At 35.3% G+C, this 24,465-nt stretch overlaps 1 protein-coding gene across 1 annotated transcript; it reads right to left on the bottom strand.

The window, feature by feature from the left end:
- Positions 1–12,986: 12,986 nt before the first annotated feature.
- Positions 12,987–19,196, bottom strand: LOC144567544 (protein NUCLEAR FUSION DEFECTIVE 4-like). The gene is made up of 4 exons (XM_078317709.1): positions 18,295–19,196; positions 16,292–16,769; positions 15,844–16,207; positions 12,987–13,758 (listed from the first exon to the last, which is right to left on the bottom strand). Exons 1-4 carry the CDS (start codon positions 18,625–18,627, stop codon positions 13,296–13,298), a joined length of 1,638 nt encoding a protein of 545 aa, XP_078173835.1. The 5' UTR covers positions 18,628–19,196; the 3' UTR covers positions 12,987–13,295.
- Positions 19,197–24,465: the final 5,269 nt, after the last annotated feature.

Here is a 24,465-nt window from a genome sequence, read left to right as displayed (position 1 = left end):
ATCACAGTTTTGAATTTGTATATTACATTTGTGCAAAGACGATGCATCTTCACCTCATGCTGAGTTGTAAATAGATTTCTTTTTTCAAGTTTTTATTTTTCTCCTTTTTTTTTTATATGATGAGTCATAAAAGCGACATAACAAATCAGCAGTGTAAAAAGGGAGAGATGAAAACAGTTAGTGCACTAGAGATGAGGCCCCTAAAATCATAACTGAAGATATGTTCCATAAATGGGGGTCCCAATTCTAGAGGCCCATTAACTTGGTTCTCTGACTTTCTTAGGAAGGTAATATGCAGTTTCTCTCTTTTTGATAGATGCTTCAAATCTGTAGCGTGTTTACTAAAGTAATACCTTTCATGGCTGGTCCTGTACCTGTATACAAAATGGACAAGATTGTTGCTCCAAATTTGTGCAATGAAGTCACCGGAAATATCATTAAATATTTAATTGAACCAAATTTGCCCAACTAATTATTATTTGTGCAAGAAAAGCACCTCAATAGCTTGTAGGTCTTATAAATTTCCACTTAACAAGTTGCCGTGGAAAATTGTAAGAATACATAATTACTCAATTAAGTACAAGATATTATTTGCTAAATCATAAAATTTAAATACATTTGCACCAAATCCTATTCAATATCTTCATTGGTAGAACTGCAGAAAAAAATCTCCTCTCCTTATTGGTACGGGTATAGACCCCGAATTTGGTCAATCCTTCTCCGACTTGCCAACCGACCCGCATTAGACCAACCTGCGTAGGCTATTGATCAGGTCCTGTCTGGCTGTCTCTCTTTACCTGCTTCGTATGATACGGCTACAAGTCCGGACCTGAGTATCTGACCTGTTTTAGTAATTCTTTTGTAGACGAGACCCCTCCGGGAAAATGGGCCGGGTCCAAAATATTTACTCAATCATACCCGAAATTATTTAATAATTCTATAATCAGTGAAAATATCAACTTTTGTCATTTGTTATACGAGAGCCTTAAGTTACTAGAACTGGTTGGGTTTATAGCCGAAAACAAACATGAAAGAAAGAATATATTATATACCCAATTATTACGAAAAACAACTAATACTTGTTAGGAACACAAACTTATGATGCATCTGGAAAGTATATTAGAGAAAAGGAATGGTGTATGGGAATTGTTTACGCAAGTTGTAAGGGCTGAAACAAAAAGCATTTCCCTTGGAAGTTAATACCAACTTTGTCCGCATACCTTGCCTCCTAATGTTTTCTTAATTGGTACTAATTAAGTCAAAGAAAGACTGAAGGAAAAGAGCAATCCAATCATATCTTTTTTTTCCTCTAATCTGATCATAACATGACTGATGTAATAACATTGATTTAATAAATAGCACTTGCTTTACGCGATAACCCAGTCAAATCCTCCTAATATGATATAATAACATGTTTGCTTCACTCTTGAATGCTTTAGATATCTGGTAGTTGCTTTCCAACTGCCCAGATTTTATGTTTTTCTAAATGATTTAGATATCTGGCAGCTGCTTTCCATCTGCTCAGATTTTATATTTTATGTGTAATATTTTGGAGTTACTTTGGACTTGCTTCTAAGCATGTTTTGTAATTTCGTACCAGTTTCTAAGGAAACAGGTGGTATAATACCACTTTTATCAAAAAAAAAAACAAATATTCTTTCCTTCATTAATTAAGTTATTGACCCTTTTTAGACTAATTACTCCCGAAGATATTTAGTTGGAGGTGTAGATGATTCTCCTTTTTTGCTGAAAGTAGGTGCGTAATTTTTATTCTTCATGTTTAAATAACCAGAAAAATATCAAAGTAGCTCTCAATTGATATAAAAATTGAAAGAGAGACAGATTGAGAGTGACACAGAATATTGAGCATTTATGAACTTAGAATATATATATCTTTTTTTGAAAAGGAGGCGAAGCTTTATGAATTGGAAATTTACTTACTATATATCAACTAATGCTAAACTTTACACTAAGATAAAATATTTGCTGCCCTATGTTTTGCCTTTCATTTCATCCACTCCCTATACTGGCTGAGGCCCACAGCTGTGAGTCCCACAGCACATGATGGCAAAATACAAGACACGGTATTTTGTAGGCTTGTAGTAAAAAAAAGTATAACAATATTTGTACAATTCTTGTACCTGTAAAATCTTTTTTGTTTTCTTTTCATTAGCTTTTTGATGGGAAAGTATACTGTATTTTTTTATGTTTTAATATTGGACATTATACAAGTAAAAATAAATATAACACGACAACAAATACACTTCTGGAATTATGCTTGTCAGGCCAGTACTGTTATTTACTGGCACAGGCCTACAAGGATGTGTAAGTGTAAGAAAACGAGTACTGCAGTGGAAGTGTATCCCTTAATTTTTGCGAATTCCTTTGATGTGTGACAAGATCTAAGTCTTAAATTTTCTGAAAAATCACCCGCTGGAGAAAGGCCATGATAATCAAGCCTTTCTCTGTTCCACAACTCAAAGAATTCGGCCTCAATCGTCTCGTGCGAGGCATACTGTTTACGATTGTAAAACCAAACACAAGCCCTTACAGGGTCCTCTCACTCCAAATACTTTTTGGGAAGTTTGACAATACTCAGAGAAAGAATCATATTAATATATTATAAAACAGTGTCTTCTGTAGATACTTATAATTTTTCAATACAATCGTTGGTAGGCATCTGGCCTTCAAACCTTTAAAAAAAGTGTCTTTTGTACAATTGTACTTCAATAGGTAAAACAGTAAGAGGAGTCGCTCGGTTCACAGGCCGCTTTGGTTCAGACTGAATCAGCACTACCTATACTGCGTCCAGCAGCAATGAATCATGAGCAATGCCCCTTTCTGATCGCGTCCTGACCAAACCCATTTCCTATTCATTTTTTTCCTGACTGAAGGCTTAAATGACTGACCAAAGTTCGATCCACATCAAGATTCATATGCACTTGATTCGCATGAATATTACATGTCTGTGCAAATTTTGATGTGGATCGAACGGCTCCGACTAGACATCAGACCGAATTTGATATGATGTAGACCGCCTCCTATTCCTAGTCCTCATGGTCATGACACACTCTCTTTTACTATTTTAATCTTATATCAATCTAACTCACCCGACATCAATGATCAATCCAAATCACTCAAAAATGATCCAAATGCTTAAAAATTGCATCACCAGTTGACTCCATACCCGAAATTCCAACAGAAGAGGAATAAAAAATAAATGGAATTTGCTTAAATTCATAGAAGGTATAAAGGAGTGATGATCTGTACTATGTCAATTGGTCAACAGTTCACATAGGAAATGGAATCTGCTTTCCTAAAAAATAAATAATTCACAAAGTAGCCTACACGATTACACTTCACAAGGGTCCATTTCTTGAATGATTTCATGAAAACTAAATCCTTGTGTATCAAACTTTAGAACGGAAAGAAATTATTTGGGAATCATATCCACTGCTAACTTTTCTAAAGCTTACAATAGACAATTAATAAAACAATTCATGTCTTATTGCAATTAGCATTATGTTTAATTTAGGCCATAACCTAATATTTAGAGTCTATTAAAGCATAAGTTCCCCATCCGCTGTTAATTAAACACAAAAATTGTTTGCAAAAGCATCATTTTTATGCTTACCAAAAATAAGCTGTCGAAATAGCAAAAGTGCCAAACAAATGAGCAACTAGATTACAAAGAGAGGAATCGTCAAGGACCATTTTAAGAAAGGCATGTTTAGAAAAAACAGGAGTGAGAAAAAGAATACTGTTTTTATCAGAAAATGATATCAAAGTGACCACACTTTGGTATAATGTTGTGAGCGACAAAACATGCACACCCCACACACACACTATGGCAGGACGACCGAGAGAAGATGGCATGTTTATCTCCTGTTTTGATAAAGTATTAAAATAGAGAAAAAAGCTTATGATTCCATGCATGAATTTGGTGGATTTACCAGGTTATTTTTCAAAAAAGAAAAGACAAAAAAGAGCAAACAATCAAAAGAAAAAGTAATGTAAAGGTTTCTCATGCTAGATGCTTGGTGATAAGAGCTCACAGTATTTGAAATAAAAATGTCCTGTTACACAAGGATATCATACCATAGCTACTTAACGTTACTGAAATAAATGAAAAAGATTTTCTGCTGTACTTATGTAGACACTAACACTAGGCCTCATTGATACTGTACTGATGCATTGTGTAATTTTTGGAATTCAGAACTTCTAAAAATAGATTTTTGGAAAATCTGAACCATTCAAGTTCTTAAAGTACGAATCTCAAAACAACTCAATCTAGTTTTTTTTTTCTTTTTAATGAGAGGTTTGGGGGCCAAGCCACATAACACTCTTTTCAAACCTGATCAATTATTACAATGAATGATTTCCTTCATCCGGATTACAAACTCATGATCTCTCACATTAGAGAAAATGTGTCTTTAATTGTACACCAATAACGAATTCTTAACTCAATCTAGTTAATATCCCCCTATATATTAGAGACAGACTAAAAATTAAATATGACCCAATTTTAAGATAAGATAATGATGCGATACCAAACCGCCACTGCTTTGTGGTGGTTTTTTCCTTTTCTTTTTTTTACAAAATCGAACGGGCTATTATTATCTCAAAAGAAGAAAGAGTGATTCTATGATACTATCATAGTACGGATTGGTCCATAATACGAATCACTATTTTCATTTTCAAAATTCTAATGGTTGATCCGAACCGTTCAATATGGTCCCCATATGAATATATATTTGCAGAACAAATTTTATATTTTTTTAAAACTTTTTACTATTTCGTAAGATATGTAGAAAATCACTGTCTTGGATGGTCCAGAATTTTCAGATCAAGTGATTTTCTACCTATCCTAAAAAATAGTAAAGAAATTTCTAAAAAAATATAAAATTAGAGTATGCAAGTACATATTCATGTGGGGATCATGTTGAACGGTTCGGATTGACCATTAGGATTTTAAAAATGAAAATATTGATTAGTATTACGAACCAATCCATGCTATGCATATAGTACCATAGACTCAGAAAGAAAAGCAAATATGTAGAAAACGATGAACAGTATCTGTGCAGGTTCTAAAAAGAATACTAATCCTGGGTATCCACCTTACCTTAACATACAAGGCTCATACATATCTTACATTTTATTATTTATTTATTTTTGCTTAAAGAAGCATTAAATAGAAAGGGCTGTTAAACATTTTCATTCTCAGGTTGTCCACTGATAAAAGGGCGTCAACATGGTTTGGTTTTTTTTTTTTCACAAGTGTAAGTTCAGCACAAATTAAATTTTATACGGGATTCGGATTTGATTTGTGTATGGATGACCCAGAGGCAAAAACCCAAGACAACATTATGATCAAAGGTTTGGTGAAACAGAAATCTTCTCTGATGATAAATGATAATTCCTCTGTCGAATCATGAAAACAAAACTGAATTGATCTCAGTTACATCAAAACAGAGTGGAAGAACATAAGAAATAGTCTTTAACATAAAATGTAACACCAATGAAGAGTGTAGCACGAAAGTGCTCTTGGCGTTCCAAGGGAAATCAGGTAATTAGCTTGGTGTTAGTTTGAAGACAATTAGCGGATCTAGCCCGTTTTGCTTCACCATCGGCTAGAAGACAAGACCAATGTCTTTGATGCTTTTTGCAAACAGTAGCAAGTGCAAACCGATGGTACTTAATGTTTTTCCCATCGGCATCAAAGTCAAACGATGCTATTTGACTTTGATTGCTATCGGTAGAAGGGCATGAACCGATGGTAATCTGATTTTCAATTTAAGCTGCTGCCGTACATGTTATTTTGTTTTTGCTATCGGAGAAAATATGAAGACCGATGGTGTTATGGTTTAATTAAAGCATCAGCCTTAACTTTCAGATGTAAGCCTATTTCGTGAAATCAGATTGAGCTGCTCTCTGTCTCTCTGTTGCCTCTTCATCAAACCATCTAGAGTTTTGCTCTTTTGTTTTTGAAACTTACAAGAGAGTGCTATTGAGAATTCTAATATTCTCTACTTATAAGACTTTTTGATTTAGTGGATTTATGTCGTGTGTTTTCGTAGTTTTTTTTCCGAAAGAATTTTCACGTAAAATCTTGTATCATCTCTAATTTTTTGTGTTTGCTTGATTCTTGTCTTTGTTTTTCTTGTGATATATTTATTTGCTTACCTCTATTTTGCCCAACACTTGGATCTAGGGTTACACAGCCGCCTCACTTCAATCTGCTCTCCTCCTCTCTCCATTCAACTCCACCATTTATTGTAGTCTTTAGTCTTGACACAACATCTTCTCTCTCGGTTTTACCTTCTCAAGTGAAGAGGAGAATGAGAGAGAGGGGAGAAATCGGAGCAGAGCCCATCGGAGCCAGAAATGCAGTATTGTCGGAGCTCGGAGGACAGAGTTCATATCTCTATAGGAACGCGACGGTAAGTAGATTCGATTGTTATCGGAGTGCGGTGGCGATCGAAGAAGCGGATCCGATTGTGGAGCGAGATAGTGTTAAGCGCAACGATGAGTAAATTCGGTCATTGTCGGAGCATGGTGGTGGTCGAAAAAGCAGATCCGATCATGGAGCGAGATGGCAATTAAAGTATTACGGTGATCAACATCTCGATTGGAGCACAACGGTAAGTAGATCCGATCGCCATCAGAGTGCGGCGGCGGCTAAAGAAGCGGATTCGGTCGTGGAGCAAGATGAAGATTAGAATACTATATTATATTTTATGAGAATAAAAAATTAAATTAGAAATTACAGTTATTTGACCTATTGTAAATAAGTTATTTTATCAATGAAATTGTTATCTCTTTCCTTTCATCTCGTGCCGCAAGTCTCTTCAGTCCCGTCCTCATCTTCCACTCCCCCTTAGGGAGGGGGAGCGGGGGATCCGCACCGACAACCATCTCCTCTTCCTTCTCTTCTTCTCTGCCTTCTCCATTCCCTCCTCCACCCTCTTCCACTCTCGTCCACCCTGTTTTCTTTTCAAAAAATTTTAGCCTCCAGCAAGCGCTACTCGTTCCTGCCCCTTACCCCAGCACCTATCCGTCGAGAGAAGAGAAAGTTGACGATAATAGCCCTAGTCGTCATCTCTTCCTTCACCATTATTGGGAGAACTAAGGACAGTTGGCAGCAATAGCCCTAGTCGTCGGCTCTCCCCTCTCTTTGCACTCCCACCACCGTGGCCTTCTCCTTCTGCAACTCAAATAGAAAAAAAAAAAAAAATGTCTCATTTCCTTTGGTCGCTAGCCAGCCAATATTGAAGGTTATCAGTGTCTACCACTAAAGGATATGGTTTGTTTCTTTTATTGTTTTAGTTGTTTGTGTTGTTAGATGTTGATATTTAGATGTTGATGTTTTTTAGATGTTAATGTAGTTTGGATGATGTTTTGGATGTAGAACGATGGATGTATTTTACGTTTTAATTAATAAAAATTATACTTGACAACCACTGTCAAGGTTTCAAAAAAAAAAAAATCAATGAAATTGTTTGTTAGTATTTAAAACCATTGACCTTCAAAAAAAATAAAATGCAACACCAATAAGTATGTAAAAAACATTGTAGAGAAAATGTAAAAATACTTCAAGATTAATTTGGTTGCACTGCAGTTATATCCCCATTTCGTTTACTACAATGGTCATGCAAGAAACACTTGAATTTCAAATTTCATTAGCCGTGTAATAAGTGAAAGAAGTAGAAAAAAAAAATCGATGGAGCAATGCTTGCGTGACGTGACATAGAAAACTTATCGTCTTTGTAAATTATAGATATGGTAAGACATTATTTTTTTTATTTGAGTGAATGGTAAAAATTTCTTGACAGTTTGTCTCACAAATTTGTCAAGCAAAATGTAAGAACCCCAGAACTAAATTGAGTTCCAGAATTAAAGCCTCTATTAAGCATTTGGGGCCTGTTGATCGATCTGAGCACATAAGCAGCCTACCCCAAGGTGACACATTTTCAGATTGGTTATAACTAAGCAAGATTATGTAGCAGCCATCATAAGATTTCCTTTCCAAATATATCCAACCAGTTTGAACTGCTTCTCCTAAGCTGGTAAATCCCAAGTATTTATGCTGGTTCTTCTGTGCCACCTTTGTGTTTTAAATCATATGTCAGTCGGTTAAGGCACAAATCACAATTGGAGTATGTATTGAATTTAGTTTATTTTTCCAAATTTATTGCTCTCTGTACATTCTGAAAATTCGTTTTAATTAGTACCATCGAAAATGCATGAATTTTATTTTTGTGTATGTAGGCAGTAATATATTGCATTGCATGCAATATATTTTGCAGAGTTTAAGAGGAGTCCAGTGTTCTTTTTTCTTTTCTTTTTTCTGGTATGAGAAGAGTCTCATTTTGTATGCAACTTTTGCCAAGTTTAATGCACCTAACTTTTTTGTTAATATACGACCACTGACATCTCGTATCTAAAACTTTAAACAAGCGGTTATTTTTGAAACTTACAAAGTAAAAATACGCACCAAAAAAAAAAAACAGCACACCGAAGAGCTGCCTTTGTCCTTTTCTCTTTCAATCGAAATTTCGTAGGAAAATGTTCATTGTGAAATATATCCATTACAGGAAAACCAGCACTATCCTCTAAATATATAATAAGGGCATATTACAAATCACCTATGTTAAATTCATCCATATACACCAAATGTAAAAAGTGAATACCTGTCTTAAGGAAGTACCCTCATTACTCAAAAGGAAAACAGAACAATTTGAAGGAAGTAAATTTATTTTTCTACAAGATATCAGTCTGATAATTGAATTATATGCAGCAATCTTTCTCAGAGTCATCAGCATTTAAGGAGGCCGTTGCATATTGGTCGTGGCAATAAATCCTTCCTGAGCAAGTAAAAATGAAACAGATCATGCAAACTCACTTTTATCTCACAATTTAGGCATTGCACAAAGCCACAAACTGTGATCTCAGCTATGCAATTTGAGCTAGTGTAGCCATTTCTCTAGTGCCACTAGTCCATTGTTGTTAATTACCAGTATCTCTCTTCCTTTCTACACCCAAGTATACCCCTTTCAATAGTTAGAAAGATCATACAAATTTGGAATTGCTACGAACCATTTAAAAAAAAAAAAATACTAATTATGATTTTGTTCGTTCTGTTACTTTGTTGTGCTACATGTTTGTTTTCTCTGGAGTTTGGGTCATTGTAGCTTTTAACGAAATTAGAGGATATACTTAATTTTTCTCTTTTAAGAATAATGAAAGGAGATCAGGCTTGCATCAAGAATATAACTCATTTCCACAAAAACAAAGAGAACTATGCCTGACACACGACCAAGGCCCAGCCCAATAAAGTTACAAGCTCCTTGACAAATTAAAGCTAAAGAATTGGGTCAAAATTTGAGGTTCTCGGGCTGGACCCGTTAAATCGATAAAACAAATTTGAATATTCAAACAAAAACAGATAGGCTTGCATGAATTGAACATCACCAGCGAATGAGAGAAATCAGTCATAATATTGGTCCAGCATGGAAAAAATATCAGAAAGTAAGACACAACCCTCCCAAGATAGACACGCGGTACACAAAAATATAATAGCTAACAAGAGTTCTTTTAAAATATATATGAGATCAAGTCATCTAACTTTAAATTACATCCTTTGCATTTCTGAGCATCATATGCGGTTCTATCCTATAATTAATTTAAGAGCTTGGAATCATTGCTCACTGGTACCAGTACTGTTACAGCATGTTAGAGTGTTAAACAATAATAATGTGTGAGCTCCTTTTTCCTTAGCTTCTGGTACCAATCATGCTTGCACGAGCCTTTCTTAGAGAGCAATGAATTATGCAGTGCCATCTGTCACTCAGCATCAAATGAGATGCTTAAGATGACATTTATTTCAATTTCCTCATTAAAACAAACAAGCTATGTTATTCTGCCTAATTAGCTAGAAGTAAAAGGGGAATATTGGTAATAACCTATTGTGCAACACCAGTAAAGGAAAAATGCTTGAAATGCAACATGAATGCTCGATCTTTAATGATTATTGATCCTGTAAAATACCAGAAAAATAGAGCAGCATGTTGGATCCTAATCCCATTGAGTGTAATATAATTATGAATTTTATACTGCCATATATGATTGTTCTAATTAAGTGATCTAATATGAATTAAGATATTTGACAATGTATGTATTCATTAGGGTGTGGTTCATAAATATATGGAACAATACAGGCAAAACTCATACTCATTGATGGACTGATTATGAGATTTGCAATTAAGAATAACCACTAAATGTGGATAGATTCTCAGAAGTCTAAAATTGGGGTAGATAGCTAGGATACATCACTGGTGTGGGACCCCTTGTCAAAATAGTACAGTTGTGACAAACTGTCACTATGCTGATGACATCATTTTTTTTCTTTCAGCCTCATTATGAAACATAGAGATACTATCATGGACAATGAAATGCTTTGAAGCATTATCTAGCATTAAGATCAATTTACAAAAAAAAACTAAACTCTTTCCCCTTAATGTTGATCCTGAGATGACCCATGATGCTACTAGTATTTTGGATGTCAAATTGGTAAATTCTATTTAAAATATCTGAGCCTTCATTTACATAATAGGAAATTGACAGTTAAAGATTGAGATTTTCTACTTACTAGATTAGAACATAAACTTCAAAATTGGAAAGGGCAACTGCTATCTATTGGAGGGAGACTCACTTTTCTTAATTCAGTATTACCTTATATTCCCCTCTATGCCCTCTCTCTTTTTAGAATTCCTGCTACAGTTCTTAACAAAATTGACTCCATTAGAAGGAAATTTATATGGCAGGGATATGGCACAAACAAAAAATGATATGCTTTGATCAACTGGCCTACTATTTGTATGGCTAAAAAACAAAGGGAGTATGGGAATTCTCAATATGATCACATGAACATAGCTCTGTTGACCAAATGGTTGTGAAAACTTAAAAATCCTCACTTTCAAGGGCTTTGGAAAAATGTGGTTCTCTTTAATTATACTTTTAACCACACTCCCCCCTCACATTTTTGGGATAGTCTTATGTCTCTTCGACCTCGTTTAGACTGTAGCCTCAATATCACCCCAGGTATGCACATTGAAGTTAAATTCTGGACTGATGTATGGTATGGCCCATGTCCACTAGTTGTCTATTATCATTTTCTATATCAATTATGTTCTAATCCATCTGTTAGTCTGCAGAAAGTCTCTCTCTCAAGGTAATTACATTACTTGAAAACTCCCACTGGTGTTGATGCTAGAGAATGGTTGGAACTCCAACACATCATTCTCAACTTTTCCCCCAGTCAACCTCTAGATTCTTTACACTGGATAAAAGAACCACATGGCCAATTTACTGTTAAATCCTTATATAATTTCATTTCTTTTAGGGGAGTTCAACTAGAACATTGTATGATTTGGTGGAATACTAAGTTGCCACCAAAAATCAAAGTCTTTATGTGGTGGTTAACTCAAGACATAATCCTCACCAAAGACAATTTACTAGATAAATGGTGGAATGGGTCACCCACATGCCATTTTTGTGCCCATGATGAATCAGTAGACCATCTTTTTATACAATGTTCTTTTGCCAGGCAAATCTGATTTTGATTAGGAGATTGTCAAAACATTTTTTCCTCCTGGACTTCCATTGAGGACATTATGCAATTTGCATATTCCCTTCCTCCCCATAGGCATCAATATTCTCTCATTGTTTTTGGAGCCTTTTCCTGGTGTTTGTGGAAACAAAGAAACTTAATCTGTTTTGAACATAAACCTGGTCTCTCAGACAGACAAATTATACTCTTAATAATTTCTACTATAGTTTACTGGATAGGAATGGGAATGGAACTCATTGGTAGCCTCAGGACACCACTGTCATCCCCATGCAAGCCTTGGCGCCTAATGATGAAGTCCAGATAGTGGAGCTCTCTGATGATAGCACTAGCTCCTCTGCCTGATAGCTTTTAGATGACTGTTTTGGTTGCTACTTTAGATGATGTTTTTCTGAATTGTTTTGTGTGTTGAATATTGTGTTTTTTCTTGTTTAATTCGGGTTTGTGTACCCAGGATATTGTTCTCTTTACTCTCCTATGTCGTAACAGTATGTAACTTTAAAACAGTTTCGAAATGAAACGGACCTTGCCGCCTTTTTTTCAAAAAAAAAAGAAGTCTAAAATTGGACATCTAAATTTTGTGCACTAGATTTAGAGTTACCCTATATAAGAATTGGTCTCTGGCACAAGATATAACGAAAAATACATATTTTGAAAGAAGTTATTCTCTATAGAAAATACAGATCCGTGTGTCTTCTCTTCTTCTTCCACCATCAAAGAATAGAGAAGAGAAATTCATTCAAGAAATTAGAAATGATCTCCCAAGGATCAAGTTTTGTTGTCTTGAAAGACCTATTCCTACGACTATATGACAAAACGACAAGAAGAGCTTTTTGTCATTAGAGTCTTCTTGTGCTCACAGAGATAGTTGGCGATCTCTCAAAGGATTGAGTTATTTTATGAAATCGTCTATGGAATCAGACATTATATTCCGCACTTTAATTTTAAAATTATGAGTCGGCTTTGATAATGGACGGTTCTTAATTCTAAGGTAGGAAACTGTTTCTGTTTCTGTTTCTCCTTCTCAGAGTGTAAGTGTTTGATCCTTCTCCAACACAGCATGCCTCGTAGAAATGCTCCGTTAACCAACTTTTAGTTAATTCTTTCTTTGGTTTATCAATGTCTAATGATTAATTCTGGTAGGGTTATGGTCAAATACTCAAATGGATCCATTACAAACAGGTCCATGCTTGATCTTCAGTAAGATGTTAATTTAAGGCGAAAATGTCAGAAATCATGGACATCACAAGTTAGGAACTAACTGGTTAATTAATTTAAAATGTTTGCACTGTAGGGACACAACAGAAATATTGAATTAAAAAAGAACATAACAGAACAGCTAAAGAAAAGAAAAGAATCCACGGTTTAAAGCCACTATTTTTACATCTCACCAATCCATAGTAACATATACATATTTATTATTAGAAATAAAGTGAAATTTAGCTATAAAAATGTGCTACTAAAGAATACACCGGATTTGTAAGCATCATCCTATAAGGATCCTTTACCGGCCTCACAACAGGTGAACTGTACCCCTCTCAGTAAAACTAACAAAATTTCAGTTTCTTTTAAGAGAGGTAACTGGTAAATTGCACCTTTGTACGGCTTGGGTGAAAAAATAACCAGGGCTTCTATGGCCGTGTTGACTAAATCCAATCCTACACCGCATCTATTTCAGCAGTCTCTGGGACCTCTTGCTAGCCTGAATCTTACGATACAATCCGCGGGTGCGATACGATAACAACAAATCCAACCCAAATCCAACAAGGCATGCAACTGCCATAATAATAAACACAAGCCTGTAGCAGTGGGCCCCAACACAACTGTTGCCACCATCAGGTGTCTTGGTAGCCTGAGAATCATATAGAAGCCCTGCAAGAAGGCCCGAGAATAGGAAGGAGCCAAGCGGGAGGTTGAGGATCAGTATGTTGTAGATCAGACCATAATATTTTAGGCCAAAGAGCTCTGAGGCAGTTGGCACCGAAACTGCAAGACGTACCCCGTAGCATATGCCAACAACAATGGATCCAATGAAAAGGGAACCTGGGAGTGCAAGGGCCATGACCACATAGCCGATTGCCATGAGGATTTGGGAGGCAGCATTCCAAATTGGACGTGGCAAACCATTTTTTCTGAAAAGGGAGACAAGGAAATGAAACAAAATTAATGAACTGATATTCAACACATAAATTAGGCATAGTCAAAACACTTTAGTATGTATAACCATATTTGATCTAATACTCAATTTTTTATCAGTGCAACCTTATTTTTCAGAAAATATTTACCCAGTTATTATTACTAACAAGACTCTTGTGCTCAATATAAGGTTACCTTTTCTAACCTACGTCCATTGTACCTTCTCAATTTATCCAGATATTTCAACAGTGTTTACTTTGGCAGTAAATATCCTGATAAATCAGGAAGAACTAGGAATAAAAAACTATCTTGCTTCATTTCTGTTTGTAGTGCAACTAGGTATGCAATCAATTATTCGTACCCTCGTATATTTTCTTCAAAAGTTTTGACCACCAACAGCTGTTATCTATGGGCCAACACTCACGTCAAACAGGCAATTACACCAACAAGGCCCAAATTGATATTTCGGACAAATTTTCATTTTTGGGTCTGTATTATATCTAGTGAAAGATAATAGATGCTTTTCAAACTACAAAATTAGCTTCATACAATCACATCGCGCGAAGTAAAGACAAAAAGTTCAAAGATAAGTAAATAAAAAAACACATTGAAATAGTACTCACATGGGTCCCTTTAGCTCAATTAAATAAAGGAATAGAAAAGATATTTGTCCTATAAGTGTAAGGACCAGCAAAGGATATTTTTCTTTTTCTTTTTAGGAACAAAAGAGAGTTAATTGGCCTGGATAATAAAGTGAAATGGACAGGAGCGGCTCTTAGGAAACCATATGAACCTACCCCACTATCAAGAAAATGAAAATGCCATTTGTGTGATGTATCCATTATTGACTTAGGTAACAAACAGAAAGTTTGTAAATTAAATAAAGGATGGATTGATGGTGATTTCATTTGAAATCTTCAAAAAATATTCAAAGAATTCAAAAGGACCTTGAAAACCAAAATATCTTTAATATAGCAAGTCTCTTTTTTTTAATATGCAAATATGTGCTGAATAGAGCATAGCCAACAGTGTTACCCAGCTAAACAATTGTCAAATTAATAACTCAACTCAATTTAATAATACCAATTTATTAGTTTAATATTGTTATTTGCAAGAAAAAGACATTTCAGACCAGGAATATAATATAGGTTCTTCACATGCAATCCTTCCACTGCTAGACAAAGTTATATTATACCTAAATGCAACTGACTTAAAAAAAATCATGGAGACCAAATATATTCATCTTCAAAGAAAGTAAAAAAATTACTCCTGCAATTGCTTTTTTTTTTTTTTGGAGGTCGGGCCCCTAGGCAGATATTCCTGAAATTGGGCACTCGTATGCAGGAAATACTACTAGCCATTTTTTCAGTTACTTAAATAAATGTAATTTATTTGCTCGGCACAACAGTAAAAATCGGATTCAAATCCATGTCTTAACACTAGTAAGGATGAGATTTATCATGTTGACCTCTCGGTATTCAAATCCAACTCTATGGTGATTCATGATGTGCAGTACAGTTTTTTTTTGAACTAGAATGTAATTCTTCACAGAACAATTCATCTAATCGACTTCCCTTTGTTCTCTTTTCAATGGTGATTCATGATGTGCAGTACAGTATTTTTAGTAACCAATCCTTCCTAGATTAGGTTCCCCTATGCTAAAGGACAAACATGGCTCAAAAGGTCTCACCGTTAATTAGTTTTTCACATTCACTGGAAAATCCTTTGAAGTTTGAACTGATGAAGGAGACTATTCTTGTTAAAAGTGCACCAATCTTTAGCAAAAAAACTTACTTGCATTACTCAATAAAAGATCATCTGGGTATGTAAGAATAATATTTGTTGTTATTCATCTGAGTATTACATATTTGTTTATTTTCTTAATCTTTGTTAATATGCTTTGCTTAAATATTTAAATTTTACTGGGATTTTTCCTAAATTTAACCCTTTAAACTTTTGATCTGGTCTAAATCTGAATGCATACTTTAACAAAAGAAAACCAGCCACTGTCAAACTCTTTACTAAGATAAAATGACAAGGATAGGGACAGATGCACAAAATCAAAGATAAAGATAACATACTTGATAAAGTGCTCAGAGATGGTCCCGGAGCCGATCCTTCCAAAAAATCCCCAGATGCTTGTCATGGACACGAAGATTGAAACATCACTGTACCCCATTGCAACCCCCATTTGGCCTAGATTGTTCATCACGGCAAGCCCTGTGCCGACACCACAGAGAAATGAAACAAACAAAATCCAAAATTCAGTTGTCTTTACAACCTCAACAATTGTGTGATCCTCTCCTATCTCAGGCCTCTGCTTCTTCACCTTCTGCAGCTCAACTGCAGGCTCAGCCACTGTTGTCGCTGCAATTACTGTATCCGCATTGCCTTGGCTGATCAGCAGCGGTGCCTCCACATCTAGTTCTGATCTTTTCTTCTTTCCTATTATAAAAAAAGAAGATAAATTAGTAGTTGTCCTCAATCACACAAAAAGTACATCAATGTCAATATTCAACAAATTGATACCTATGATAGCTACGTAAATTGGGACACTTGCGGGTGAGATGAGAAAGATGAATAGCACCGCAACAAAGATCTTAGAAGCATACTTGTTACTGCTCAAGCCAGTGAGATCAAACCCAAGAAGGTAGATTGCAATGCCAACAGCCAAGGTGTTTATGGCCGCAAAGCACCGGCCATCAATTTGTTCAGACTCTTCACCTTGCACATCTAACGACTCCTTAGGAGACTCACGGAGGAAGAGCATGGCAACAGCACAGACAAGAGCTGGCGCAATAGAGAGCATTAACAGGAAGGAAGCTGGATCATCTGCGAAAAGTGCTGAGCAGATGTCTGTGAAGATGGCGGTGCTGAGGCCCACGTAACCCTTCAAGATGCCTGACACTGGGCCCCGGTTGCGCCGAAAATTGCGCATGCAAGTCACTAGCACGGCTGTGTTCATCCATGTCGTGCTGTTCCCACCCAGGCACAATACCACACACATCTGCCATGTAGAATGGTATTAAAAGGAGATTTTAATTCGCACAATGATAGGAATAATTTTTGAAATTGCATTGTTTTAAACAGTTTATATATTTATATTGAAATTCCCACTCAAAACTAAGGAGAAAATAGGGACAATGTTAAGAGCACGAACACCATTGTTCTTTTTACATGATCAAATCTGGTTGGTGTTTCTAATTTAAAATACACTCACAAATTGTATGGTGATAAGTGATCGGCAAATAGTGTTATGATAATTAAAACTGTACAGATAATGGTGAAGCACGGTGCCACCTTTTATTAATAAATTCTGATTAGAGTAAAATGAGCCATGGATTAAAAGTTTTTACTCCATGGCATTATATTTTCATTTTGAAAATTCAAACAACTGATTTGAACCACTCAACACGATCTCTATATTGAAATGTGATTGGGACCAATTTTTATATTTTTTGGAATTTTTTACTATTTATTAAACCACATTGAAAATTGTTAATCCGATAATTTAGAAATTTTTACTATTTTTTACTGTTCACAGTAAAACAGTGATTTTCAAAGTGATTTAATAAATAGTAAAAAAATTCAAAAAAATATAAAATTTAGTCTCCAAGCACATTTCAATATAGAGAACATGTTGGAAGGTTCGAATCGGTTATTTGAATTTTCAAAATGAAAATATGACGTGAAGTACAAACGTGTTTATGAGGAGGGTTTCAATGCCTTATCCTTTTCATGCCTCATCTTTTTCATACTTCATCATACCTCATATTTTATATCTTAGTTTTTAAAAAATAGTAAAAAATTTCCAAAAAATGTAAAATTTGATCTCCAAACACATATTAATATGGAGAACAAGATGAACGGTTCGGATCGACCGTTAAGATTTTAAAAACTCGAATATCGAGCCTTAGCACCATAGGCCTCTGTGCTATCCATAGCACCCAAGACTTACTCATATATATATATATATATAATCCAATGAATATTTGAAGCGGTATGATGCTACACCATATGAGCACTTAAAAGTATGTAAAATATAACAAACAAATAATAAAATGGAGGCGGCGGCACCTAGAGTCCTAGACCCTTGAGATCTGGCCCACAGTAAAAAAAATAGTGGTTTAACCGTACACGTAACATGGTTTTGTAGGAGGAAGGGCTGTTGAACTCTTGGTTGAACCAAAGGAGTCGCAAAGAGACGCATTAAAATATTCTTTTCAGTTGAAAATACGCATGCGATGGCCCCGGTAGAGTAAATGAACACGGGAAGGATTCAATTTCAATCCGAAATAATTGGAAGAATGTACTGGGTAAAAAAAGTTATTTTATGGTAGCCAGTGTCAAAATCAGCCGCCAAATTGAAAAAACAAGAAATGCACAAACTGAAGCCCACCGGTCACAAAAGGCCGAAAATTTGAAGTTCTCTGCTCCAACATTTCACTAATAACTAGCAATTAAATTAGTAATTATTTACATTTACTAAAATGGCTATTATAATTACATTTTACTAGAGCCAGTGTAATTACCTGCCAGTAGGGAAGAGGCTTGATAGTCTTGCTGACGACAAGCCACTGAGCGCCGTAGCCGATCATCCCCTCAACGGAGCCAAGGAGGAGAATGACCGGCGTGGGAAGCTTGTCGGAGGCGAGTCCAGCGAGCAGCCCGAATGCCTTGCCAATGTCCTTGGCAACGGAGAGGCTGTTCAATTGGAGCTGCGTCAGGCCCATGAGCGTCTTGATCGCGTCAGAGTAGTTAGAGAAAGTGTAGTTGTTTCCGGAGATACACTGCACCCATACCGCCGTCACAAATCCCAGCCACTTCCCCCAGCTCGTCCCGGCGATGCCTTCCAGTGCGTCCATGGAGATTCTTTCTTTAGTTTGATTGATTGTTTATCGGGGTTCAGAAAGGTTTTGGTCGATCGATCGAGAGAGAGAGTATTGGCTACCTTGGCAGCCTCTGCCAAAGACTTTCAAAAAGAGAGAGAGAGAGAGTAGTGGTTGTGTGGGAGACAGTGCTGGGAGTCGAAGGGGAGCAGCTCTTATATAGAGCTTCATGGCCTGTAGTTTTCTTGGTTTCTTTGTTGGTATATCCTTTTATTTTTGGTCTTTCCCTTCTCACCTGCCGCCATTGGTTTTATTTTATTTTATTTCAGGAATGAAATGTTAGTCTGGTACTCTGGTGTGACCGTGTGGGGTCGGTGGTTTGACGTCTAAAAGAGAGAATTTCTAGATCTGTAAACCAGTGCATTGCATGTCGAAGAAAACTAATAAATAAAAGCAGAATTTACTTGCTACTGGTTTTTATAATTTTTGCTTTGACAAATGATGCTGGCCATGGGGGAGAGGCCAAGAAGAGGAAAGGTAGCAACTAGAGGAGAGAAGCTAAAAAGGTGCCCATTGGAGAAACAGAGAAGGTGATGGAAACTGGGAAGTCAGGAAGATGCTGGGATGAGATCCTCAGACACTTTTATTTTTACTTTTCGTTTTTTAAAATATTTATTTAGTATATTTTTTTCCATTTTAAATAGTAATAAACGGGAACGGGAAAGGGTTTAGGGAGGAATTTAAGGAGGTGTTAAATAGCACTAGCAGTAAAGAAAGGGAAAAGAATGTTCGGTGGAGCCTAAGTCTTGTTCGAGTAAAATCGACGGCAAGGTACTGAGCAGCTCTCCTATGGCCTATGGGAGAAGATTCAAACAAAAGAAGAATGGCAAAATCCTGTCTGTTTCCAAATCGAGGAAAGCTCTAGTTCCAAACTTCCAATAGAGAGCAGATCCGGTAACAGTGCATGAGACAGCATTTTTTATGAATATTTATATTTTCATTCGAATATATATAGCATTTAAAAAATATTTTTATTGGATTTTAAATATTTATTTGATTACTTATAAATTTACATTTAGGAACGAAGTCAAACTTTAAACTTTTTAATTTTGAAGATCAACTGTAAGTAGAGATTAATTATATAAAAATATTTATACTATTTAAGATCAATTTTATAATACACGTACCATTTTACATTTTTACTCTCAGCTGCATAGAAAAATAGATTAATTATATAAAAATATTTATACTGTAAATAGGATCAATTTTATAATACTCGTACCATTTTACATTTTTACTCTCATCTACATAGAAAAATGTGTATAAATACTAAAATGAAGTCAACGATCTTCCATTGTCTATCTCTAAAATATATTAACAATTTAATAAGTAATGATGTTCTAACATATTAAATATGATTTAAGTTGTTTTAAACACTGTTATCAAATCGGACTGGACCGGTCGGTTCGGTCAGAATAAAACGGAACCGGACGGGTTTATGGTTTGGTTCTCTATTAGGACCAAACATGCAATAGAACCAGATATATTTAATTAAACTGACAAGTTTTATAAAAAAAAAAAAACGGTTTTGTATCGGTTTTGTGTCCGGCCATCTATTCCCAATTTTAAAAAGGAATGAGCAGCTTTTGAAAAGAAAAGGTAGCAACTTTTTAGAATAAAAAGTGAAATCTAATATGTATTATTCTGTGGCTAAGTTTGTGTAGTCATTTATGTTTTGTAACATACTTTTGTAAATAATTATGTGTTTGAGAATAATCTAACATTTGTTGCAATATTCTTATTATTTTTAAAAAATAATTCTAATATGGATCATTAGAGGTTTACTTGATCACAAAAAACTAAAGAATTCCTACGTAGTTATTCAATTTTAATATAACTATAAAAAAAAATTGATAAAAAAAAAGTATTTCATAATATTTTATTTTACTAATTCTAAGAATGAGTTCTACATTTGAGCTACAATAAATATATTATTTTCTAATAAAAAATATTATTTGAAATATATAAATTTACTTTTATAGTACATTGTTAATATGTATATTGGAAAATTTATTACATAAAACATAAATATTAATAAGAGAAGGGTTCAAAAGTCTCCACTATGCCTCCATTTTTTAAAACTTTAATAACTCAAAATTTAAAACTTAAAAATCAAAATAAAACCGTTAGATATGATATATGTTATTTTCTCTATGTGCTCATAAAAAAGTATCACATTTCAATTTTATTTAAATGTGAATAAATTAGTTGAAAAATCAACGTCTAGAAATTATCCACATTAGTGTGTTTTTTACAAGCTCTTGATGACAACCAAAACAAAATTGAAATGTTATAATTTTTTATACATGCATAGATAAAATGATATAGATCATATCCAACGATTTTATTTTGACTTTTAAGTTTTAAATTTTGAGTTATTAATGTTTTTAAAAATGGAGGCATTTGAACCCCTCCTCTATTTATAATAATACTTATATCTTATAAATATGCAACTATTTAAAAAATCAGCAGTCAAACCGGTTGATCTATCGGTCCGACTAGTGAATCATCAAACCGGAGCTTTACTGGGTCGACGTCCTGTCCGGTTCTAATAACATTGGTTTTAAAACTATATATATAATACGCGTGATTACATAAATTAAATTATAATTTATCATATAAATTTGTTTAATTAAATTTACTATTCTTAATGTGTATCATATCATATATAACGATATAGTCGCTTGTGTTATTCATATATTATTTTATTTAAAACATTTTAACTAAATTATTTTGAGGTGCAAAATAAAATAGAATTTAAAAATATATATATAGAGGTTGTCATTAAGTATGTTGAATATTAGACTTATTTTGCTTGTAATGATTATGTTGACAATTGTAAAAGAAGATATACACCGTCAACTATGATAACTATACTAGAAAAAAAAAAATCTGCATTTACCCTACTTGTACGGATATTTTTGTAAATTCACAATCCATGTTTATAGTTCATCTATGTGGTCATCTGTGTAGCAGGTAACAAATTAACCAATAACCATATGTAATTTTCAACATGTTTGCATTATATCTAGCAGACTAGCACCACAAAGGAACCTTTAAGAGCTTTTCGCAGTGAAGGAAGAGGCACATGTCGACGCACGAATTCGTATCCTCTGAGATATCTCAAACTTTGCGTGACCGACGTGTCCGGTGCCTATTCGGGGTGATGTAGGGGGTCACTGTCATACAGATCGTATCTCAACTTTTGCGTGACCGACGTGTCCATTGTCTATTCGGGGGGTGATGTAGGCGTCCGTATTATGTGTGCTTTGAGATTTGTGCAGAACGTATTTAAATGGTTGGGATTTTCCATAAAGTCACGCAAAGTTTGAGATATCTCAGAGGATACGAATTCCAGCAGGTGGCAGCTATGCACAGTGTTCTCTAGATCTTCTATGACCAGTCTCGCGTCCAACTCAACTTTGAAGCAGCCCGTAGCCCCGTAGGGCCGTAATTAATCCATTGACTCTCTAAAGTTAACTTTCTATGCAATATACATATTTTAACGTGCCATAGAAGATCCTAATATGGAAATTCTAGTAAAATCGGAGCAAATTTAGGAGGAGAGAGAGACTTGTTTAAAAAATTATAAAAAGGAATAATTCGTACTCAACAAAAACTCATGATCAGCAACGAGGTCCTTTTTATATATAACCAGAAAGCAGACATGCTCACTAAGTGGGTTTGGTAAGCACAACTTCAAAAGTATATTGGATTGATTTCAAACGCTGAATCGAAACTGTTGAAATCCTTGTACTTCATGAGTGATGCATGTACATAAATTTTTTTGAAAGTTTCGAGTTTATTTTTACAAGGTCAAGCGGTCAAAGAAAGAAACTTTTTATAACTTAATTTATAAGTTGTTTTATATATTCAATTTTTATCATTTCTTTGACCGCTTGACCGTGTAGCAAATAAACTCGAAACTTTCAAAATTTTATATGTACATCCATCACTCATGAAGTACATGGATTTCAACGGTTTGAATTTGAAGTTTAAAGTTGATCCAATATACTTTTGGAGTTCTGCTCACCAAACTCTCTTGGTGAGCACATCACACCCTAGCTTTACTCTTCATATATATAAAAATATACGGTAATATGTGGTATAAACCACTGTTAATATACTCTAAATCGGTATTTTTATCACTGTTAATATACTCTACTCTAAACCGGTAATATTCAGACCAAATATAGATTTTTTTATTTAAATAGCAACCGAATAGACCGAATATTACTGCACTGTCTGAAAGGCTGGAACTAGAGTTTGGCAAAAACCCGGGTCGGGTATACCCGCCCGTACCCGCCGCCCGGGGTACCCGTGCCCGAGCCCGGGGTACCCGTGCCCGAGCCCGGGGTACCCGTGCCCGAGCCCGGGTATGGGTCGGGTACTCGGGTACACGGGTACGGGCAAAAACCGGACCGGACCCGTTATTTTGGACCAATACCCGACCATACCTTACCCGAGTTTACCCGTACCCGACTACCCGAGTACCCGTACCTGTATACCCGACCACTGTTCATCCCATTTCAAAATTAAAAAAATCTGATTTTTTTCCCCCCCAAACCAACAAAAAAAACCAGAAAAAAATAGGAAAAAACCAGAAAAAAACCAGAAAAAAACCAACAAAAAACCAACAAAAAAACAAAAACAAAAAAACCAGAAAAAAAACAGCAAAAAAAAAAAAAAAAAAAAAAAAAACCCGTACCCGCCCTACCCGTACCCGCCTTACCCGTCAAGGGTACACGGGTAAGGGTATAGGACGGGTAGGGTATGGGTTTTGAAAATTATACCCGCCATACCCGTACCCGAATACCCTTGTACCCGAGTATACCCGTACCCGAGTATACCCGTACCCGTACCCGAGACGGGTATACCCGGGGTACCCGTACCCGCCCGAGTATAAATACACTAGCTGGAACCCATCATTGTATCCTGTCATTTTGGAACCAATGAACTTATTCGCCTGTCCGTCGAATTCGTATCCTCTGAGATATCTCAAACTTTGCGTGACTTTATGAAAAATCCCAACCGTTTAAATACGTTCTGCACGAATCTCAAAGCATACAAATACTGACCCTCTACATCACTCCCGAATAGGCACCGGACACGTCGGTCACGCAAAAGTTGAGATATCTCAGAGGATACGCACTCCTGTCCGTCTCTCTCTTTTCGATAATATCAGCATTTTCGAATCAATGAAATTATTTGTTGCTTTACATAACAATCAAGGATATACTAAACTATTAGCTGTCTTGTAGAATTTTTATTCAAAGATGTGATATTTTGTAATTGTAATTTTGTAGTTGGCCTACAAGTTCAAAAGAGTATTTGTTACTCAACAATTACAGCCCTTTATCCTTGGTAGCTTCTACCAAGATCTTCCAAAACAAAAAAACAAAAAAACAATTACAGGCCTTTGCCTGATTTTGGGTCGCGTATATATATTCCAATTGCCTTATTAATTATCTTCAATAGTAATAAATGCCTATCAACGAACTCTATTTGTGCAGCTGTCGTCAAAATAACTTGAAAGAATTTGATGGACAAACAATATAGGATGACGGCTGCCCATTTTGTCAGATATTATTTAATTCAGTTCACTATGAATTATTCTTTTTATTTTGTTTTCCTTTGCGAACTACTGTTCATAATTCTATAGGTTTTTTTTCAAAAATAAATATATATTCATATTCACTACGTGTCGAGAAAGCGAACCATTTCGATACGAACTAAGATGAGAAAAGAGAATATTATATTTGTGGGCACCTTATTTGAAGGAAAATATTATTTGGTTTTTTTATTAACCTATCA

Source organism: Carex rostrata, chromosome 16 (assembly GCF_964058835.1).
Source record: "Carex rostrata chromosome 16, lpCarRost1.2, whole genome shotgun sequence".
Taxonomy (NCBI): domain Eukaryota; kingdom Viridiplantae; phylum Streptophyta; class Magnoliopsida; order Poales; family Cyperaceae; genus Carex; species Carex rostrata.
This window is presented reverse-complemented; position numbering and strand designations above follow the sequence as displayed.